Here is a 7,534-nt window from a genome sequence, read left to right as displayed (position 1 = left end):
AAGCAACGTTTTGTAAGCACTATTTCACTATTACATTCTTAATCATTTTTAATGATATTTTTGCCTTCACTAGTTCACTTCACTTTGCCTTCCTGTAGTCAGATTTTTTTCAGACAGATTTTTTATTAAAAAAGTACAAATATGTAGTCTCTTATATAATTATTTTAGAATAATTGAAAAGTGTTGTTTAACCTAGTAATAGTCACATAGTAACCTAATCTTAGTCACACGGCTGAAAAGTTCAAGTCAACTACTTGTGTAGAGTCTAACGATCAGGAACTGAATAGATAAATTTTTTTGTTGCACGAGTTAAAAAGGCGATTTGACTTATTCAGATAGTCAAAAGAAGTGCAGGTTTCGCCCTGTAGACCAAGAGAGACAAAGCAGAATAAAGAGCTACATTGAAAGTTTCCTACTCTTACATAACATGTTTGCCCTGATTTTCTTGATTTTGACTGTTTGCACAGCAGTTATATTATATAAAGTCCAAAACTTCTAGTAGTGGTAAAAAAAAGCAAAGAAAATAATCTCACCTGAAGGTGAATTGCAGTTGTCAAAGAAGATGGTCTGAATTGTCTTTAGTCCAAGTGTAATTATAATTATGTCTAGTAAGACTAGTATGACCTCTTTAGAAAAAAAGAAGTCAGACACAAGACAAGATATTGATCAGTCTTGTCAGGTGCCTGTCAGACACCCTGATTTCATTTCCAGAAGACAGACCTGCACCAGGTGAGCAGTGACACGCCTCCAGATCCCCAGCTATAAATACAGCTGTACTTCACTCAGAAATTACAGGAGAACTTCACCCAACAGATCATCTCTTTACTTCACCATGGGGAACTTCGTTGACTGCTGCCGAGGCTTCTGGTGCGGGACCAAGAACCCTAACGTCCGGATCAGCCTGCCTGTGGTCTGCTTCGTGTGGCAGATCGCCATGATCATCCTGTTCGGACTGTTTGTGCGTTACGATGAAGAATCAGATGCGCACTGGTCTGAGCACAAACACGAGAAGAACATCACGAGTGACATCGAGAACGACTTCTACTTCAGATACCCAAGTGAGTATTCATGTTCTGCAGGGTTGGATACTGATAAGGCCATTAAAATCAGTTTATAGGTCAAATTTGTTATGAATGAAATAGTTTTGTTGAGCCTTCGGTAGGTGGAAAGTTACGGAAGTTGTGTTATATTTTCATCCATTAACCTTCTCGGCCACTTTTCTTAGGTTTCCAGGATGTACACGTGATGATCTTTGTGGGTTTCGGCTTTCTCATGACCTTCATGAAGCGCTACAGCTTCGGCGGGGTGGGATTCAACTTTCTCATCGCTGCCTTTGGTCTGCAGTGGGCTCTGCTCATGCAGGGCTGGTTCCACTCTCTGGACCCGACTGACGGCACAATCAAGATCGGGATTGAGAAGTACGTTTTGCACCTCGCTGTCTTCGAATAACTTCTTTTGATTCATTTATTTAAGGTCCTTGGTTCCTCTTGCACAAAAAGAATGTGCCACATAGTGGCATCAGAGGGCCGTTTAAATCACCACATTGCAAATGTGACTTTCTTGAACAATGCGTCAGAAGATGGTGACTTGTGTGATACAGCTGATATTCATCATTTCCCATCTTGCTTTCTCCAGCATCATCAATGCCGACTTCTGTGTGGCGGGATGTCTCATTGCATATGGAGCTCTCCTGGGAAAAGTCAGTCCAGTTCAACTGATGGTCTTGACACTATTTGGCATCACACTGTTTGCGGTTGAGGAACACATCATTCTTTCCCTTCTCCATGTGAGTAGCAGTGTTATTTTAGAATTATTTATATACTCAGAGCTTTTATTGTTATACTTTTCATATTCGTTTTAGTTACATTTTTAGACATTTAGTTTTCAGGGTAATTATTGTTAACTAAAATTATAACTGAAACCATATAAACATTTTCATTACTTGAAATTAAATAAACATTAACTGAAATAAAATATATATATATTTTTTATATAAAAATGGTTTCAAATGCACCATTTCTCATTTTCTTCTAGTTTAAGTACTAAAATAACTACAAATAAAAATAACTAAGAACTATGTAGACATAAAAAAAGAATACTTTGCTAAAATTGTCATGAAAATAAAAACTAATTTAAATTATTATTCATTTAAATTATTATAGTCTATCAATGATACTGAAAATAATACTGTTTGCTATGTGCATTAGTATATATATTTTTTGACCATTTAGAATATTTTATATATATTTCAGTTTTAGTTTATTTGCAGTTATAAATTTCAGTGCTTTGAATTAAACAAAATTAGTTTTTCACCTAATAATGATATTTTATTTCAGCTTTATTTCAATTAAATGGATAGTCATCTTTTACTCAGCCTCAAGTTCAAGTTCCTCAAGTTCAAACCTGTACGAGTTTCTTTCTTCTGCTGAACACAAAAGAAGATATTTTGAAGAATATGAGTAACCAAATAGTTGATGGGCCCCGTTGACTTCATAGTATGGGGAAAAAAATCCCATGGAAGTCAATACCGTCAACTGTCTGGTTACCGACATTCTTCAAAATATCTTCTTTTGTGTTCAACAGAAGAAAGAAACTCGTACAGGTTTGGAACAACTTGAGGGTGAGTAAATAATGACAGACTTTACATTTTTTGGGGGTGAACTAACCCTTAAACAAAAATAGTTTTAGTTCTTGATGATAACCCTGGTGAGTAGGCATCATTTCTGCCTAGATCAAGAGATTTTATGAAATTGTTCTTGCGTTTCACAGGCTCGTGACTCTGGCGGATCCATGGTCATCCACACTTTCGGAGCCTACTACGGTCTGACAATATCATGGATTCTTTATCGACCGAAGCTAGACCAAAGCAAGCATCTGGGCAGCTCTGTCTACCACTCTGATGTCTTTGCTATGATCGGTATGTCATGACTGAGTCCTTTTTAAATGTTACACACCCTTGATAAGATCTTACATGAGCCGCTTTCAAAAAATCCAGTCCTTTATCTGAAGACGTTTCCTCTTACAGGGACCCTCTTCCTCTGGATGTTCTGGCCCAGTTTCAACTCTGCCATCTCAGATCATGGAGATGGTCAACACCGGGCGGCCATAAACACATACCTTGCTCTGGCTTCTTCTGTACTGACTACATTTGCCATATCCAGCCTTTCAGCCAAGAAGGGAAAACTGGACATGGTAAGTTACTGCACTTAAATATGTCACAATTACGTCTGCAGCATCCTATCTGTGACATTTCGTAACATTGCACCTGTTTTGTGCAACATAGGTGCATATCCAGAATGCAACTCTGGCTGGGGGCGTCGCGATGGGAACAGCGGCCGAGTTCATGATCTCACCCTACGGTTCTCTCATCGTGGGCTTCTTCTGTGGGATCATTTCCACGTTCGGCTACCTGGTGCTCACTGTGAGTGTGACAGAAGAGCAGATTTGAGCGTCATTTGCACTGTGTGAACAGATTCATTTATACCTGCTTTTTTCCCCCCCATACAGCCCTTCATGGAGAAGTACATGAAGATTCAAGACACCTGTGGCATCCACAACCTGCATGCCATGCCCGGCATCCTCGGAGGAGTTATAGGTGCCATCACAGCGGCTACTGCCAGTGAGAGCGTCTATGGACATGAGGGGTGAGTGTGACTGTTTACTTTCTATTACTATACAATTCAATTTAAACATTTAAATCATAAAAAGTTGATTTATTTGTAAAAGTCAAGTCAAATGTATTTATATAGTGCTTTACACGATACAGATTGTTTTCAGGCAGCTTCACATTAAGGTGCACCATCTAGCACTTAAAAACAAAACTGCGTGCATTTTGCCGAAGACGATTGTTTTGGTTGTGCCTAAGCTCTGTGTGGATGAATATGGTTATTTCTCATAACTAAAAGAGAGAGAGAGAGAGATATTATCCTACTGCTAATAAAACATTCACTACTGGGCTTAAGTGATATAACCAGTTTAGATGGAAAGTATCTCAAGCTGACTAGCTGAAGACATTACTGTAGCTTTACCCAACCCGATCTCACGGCAATTTGTACAAATTATAGCCACCTTTTAGTCACTCGTGCGAATTCGTACAAATTGGTCATGAGATAGCGTCGCTATACCCGTTAATAGACACGGAACTTCCTTGAAAATACATTCCAGCACACACAGCGTTATAGCAACCATAATCACGATAGATAATGCTTTACAGCTTTACAATTTTTCTGTTCAATAAAATACCTAGCTCACCTGTTGAGTAATAAAAGCACCATCTCCGCATTGCTTTTACAACTTTACAAGTCCCTCAATTCTTGCCATTTCCGAAAAGCCAGTGTTGATTCTGGTTTTATTACGAGCTGTCTCGTACTCTTTTGACAGCAGACTCTCCTTTGTTCAGAGTTTTTTTAAAACGAGTGATTCCCTGTAGCATGATCCATGTAAACCTTTCTCACTCGTTGTGACAACTAACCCATTCCACTCACACACCATACACACGTCTAAGTAGCTGGAGCAACTTTTCTCTATTTACGGATATGACGTAAATATGACGCAAGGGCGAGTGACACACGTATGCGATTTCCCGTGAAAACCATCCTGCCCTGTCTAAAATCTAGACACTTATAATAGGCTTACTACAGTGAATCAGGGAAAGACAAAAACACGTTTTGGAAGAAGGATTGATTATGTATTATTTCAATTTTGTTAATTTTGAACAAAAAAGTTACATAGTGTACCTTTAATAAAATTTTTAGTCCAATCATGAAATGACTCTACAGAAGGCAATAGTCATTACTCAGCTCAGCGTTGTTTCAATTCAGTTTTATAAGTATGTCAGTGTTGCACAGTTCATCAATTATGAAACAAGGTCAGTTCAGCTATAAGCAGCTCTACAGTGGCAATAGTGTCATTATTCAGAAATTCAGATTCAGTTTAGTTCAATGTTGCAAAGTTAGTTTCATCATCAAGTTCAAATTTTGTTCTCTTCTCAGATAAATCGATAATATTACTGAATATTGATAGTCTTTTTTGAATAGTAAAAGTGTGTATATGTTGCTGATACAAATCCTTTTCTTTTTCAGGTTGGTAAACACCTTTGATTTTGAAGGGGACTTTGCTAAGAGGACCCCTGCCACGCAAGGAGGCTTCCAGGCAGCTGGTATTTGTGTTGCTCTCGTTTTTGGAATCGTTGGTGGAATTATAGTAGGTGAGCATCCGTGCACGTGCACCGAACCGAAAGCCCTGTACCGAAACGGTTCGGTACGAATACACGTACCATATATATATATATATATATATATATATATATATATATATATATATATATATATTGTTTATTTTATTCCAAATTATGAAAATGTATTTGTGTGATGGTTTTAGTTTTAGTTAACTATAATAACCCTGGTATATGTATATACAGGTTGCATCCTGAGACTGCCATTCTGGGGAGACCCATCAGATGATAACTGCTTTGATGATGAGGTGTACTGGGAGGTGAGTTTGAATATGTATTTCATTGTTGCACAGCTAGGTGGCACTACAGAACTCAAATGAGAATGTAATTATATACAAATGTGACAAGTAGCCCGGTTTCTTCTATACAGTGTCAAGGTCTGAGTTGTGTTTAAATAAAACTCATTCTTTTACAGGTGCCTGAAGATGAGGAGAGCATCCCTCCCATTCTAGAATACAACAGCCACATGGTCGGCAAAAGTGCTGACAGGATGTAAGGATGGACTTCTAGATTCTCTTGATGTTATGCAAAGAGACACTATACTGTAACTATTTATATACGATTGATCAAAATATCAAATGTTTGTCATTTTATTTTGTTAAAATTCTCTATATTAGAAGTAAATTGAACTTTGAAGTGCTTCTTGCATTCTAATCCATCACCATGAGATGGCAGTACAGACCACATAATAGACTTCCAGCTTTAAGATCACAGTAACTGTGTAGTAGCATTTCAGTAAAGAAATAAATTACATCAACTCTATTTTCATACAAAATGACTAAGATGATGTGTCAGATTGACTGTTTTACATTTTGTTTCTATTATTTGGGAACTACCTATTAATGAATGAATTCATTGTTTTAGTCTAAAATATTTCTTTCTTTTTTTTTCATCCTTCAGGTCAGATACTAACTTCTCTGTGGAACAAAGCTAATGCAAGAATGAAGAAATGGACAATGTCTTTATGACACAAGAATATGAAACTGATCACATCATATTGGGACAAAATAACAATAATTAAGAGACAGAGAGAATGTTCAGACCAAGTCTGTGCTGAAGAGAATCTAGTCCCTGTAATACCTTTTGGAGGTATTGGCCTGCAAGGCTAAAAGGGTCAGCTCTTAGTTCAATTTCAAGTCTGTGTGTTTTGCAGTCCTTAAATTAATTTAACCAAGATGTTTATACATGTATAATTTCTGAAACTAATGCATATATATTTCATAATTCCCAAGTACTAGTTCTAAACTTAAATTATATTAAGTTTCAATCATTCTGTAAAAGAATGAAATAATAATTATTGTACGTTATCATGTTTGCAATGTTAATGAATTGACTAGATTATTACAGTTTTGATATGATGAATGTGTTAATAATGTTAGTTATTTATCTATAGTTATTTTCAAGAGTACAGTGATGTGATATTGCTTCCTTCCTGGCTATTATATTTGATCAGGAAGGATTAAATGAGAACTTTTGAGAGCTCAATGTGTCTGCAGACCATGTAGAATGATAGTAATATTATTTCTTTGGATTTTTAAATTATAAATTCTTTGCTATTTTAAAAATACTATAAAAAATAAAAAGACAATATTACAATCAATGACTTTACATTGGTGCTAAATGTTTGTTTGTTTGTTTCACATTTTACGAACGGCAATACTGTACTTTATAATTTAACTAACTGTTGCTTTAATTCTCTCAAATATACATTAAGGCAGCTGTGCAAAACGTCCATTTAAACCTCTCTTCTTTGACCAAATCACTACTATACTTTTTCAAATATTACTTTTCATTAAGTGTGTAATATAGCTGTTTGTGAATGTAAAAGTATGTCTGCAGTTATTGTCTCTTAAAAGTAAGAATCGATTCTGAACTGCTGAAACAAGTCGCCTGCAATTCCTGTCTCACTTCCTGTTACAAACCTTTGTAACAAATTTGCATAGTGCGTCTATGGTCTTCATTGGCTGCCCACAAATAATGTCGACTTTGCCCCGCCCTCAAACACTGTAGTTATAGCTAAGACTGGAAGAGTTTGGTTCGTGTTGTCGACATGTCGAAAAGATGCTTTTCTGTGCTGTGAATCCACTTTGCATGCACTTCAAAAGAATGACGACTCGCGCTAGAATTGATACGGAAAAACAGACGCCATTGTTACTGATCATACCGCTGTGTATCAAGTGCTGAGGAGCTGAAATTCAGATATGGTAATAGGCGTTTTGGTTTCCAATGCATTGCAAGCGGTAAACCAATCACAACAGACTGGGCCGTCTGACCAATCAGAGCAAAGTAGGCCTATAACTC

At 36.9% G+C, this 7,534-nt stretch overlaps 1 protein-coding gene across 2 annotated transcripts; it reads left to right on the top strand.

The window, feature by feature from the left end:
* The first annotated feature begins 797 nt into the window (after nucleotides 1-797).
* rhcga (Rh family, C glycoprotein a) lies at nucleotides 798-7,104 on the top strand. Of its 2 annotated transcripts, none has more exons than XM_079867951.1 (11): nucleotides 798-1,058; nucleotides 1,226-1,418; nucleotides 1,636-1,786; nucleotides 2,770-2,917; nucleotides 3,026-3,192; nucleotides 3,284-3,421; nucleotides 3,508-3,644; nucleotides 5,082-5,206; nucleotides 5,420-5,493; nucleotides 5,649-5,725; nucleotides 6,134-7,104. In XM_079867951.1, exons 1-11 carry the CDS (start codon nucleotides 833-835, stop codon nucleotides 6,165-6,167), a joined length of 1,470 nt encoding a protein of 489 aa, XP_079724077.1. In that variant the 5' UTR covers nucleotides 798-832; the 3' UTR covers nucleotides 6,168-7,104. The 2 variants fall into 2 exon arrangements, with proteins under 2 accessions (XP_079724077.1, XP_079724078.1); XM_079867952.1 differs by having other exon boundaries at nucleotides 5,649-5,777; nucleotides 6,134-6,840.
* Nucleotides 7,105-7,534: the final 430 nt, after the last annotated feature.

The sequence above is a fragment of the Squalius cephalus genome (genome assembly GCF_949319135.1).
Source record: "Squalius cephalus genome assembly, chromosome: 3".
In the NCBI taxonomy this organism is placed as follows: Eukaryota; Metazoa; Chordata; class Actinopteri; order Cypriniformes; family Leuciscidae; genus Squalius; species Squalius cephalus.
Note: the sequence above shows the minus strand (reverse complement) of the source record. Positions and strands in the feature narration are given on the sequence as shown.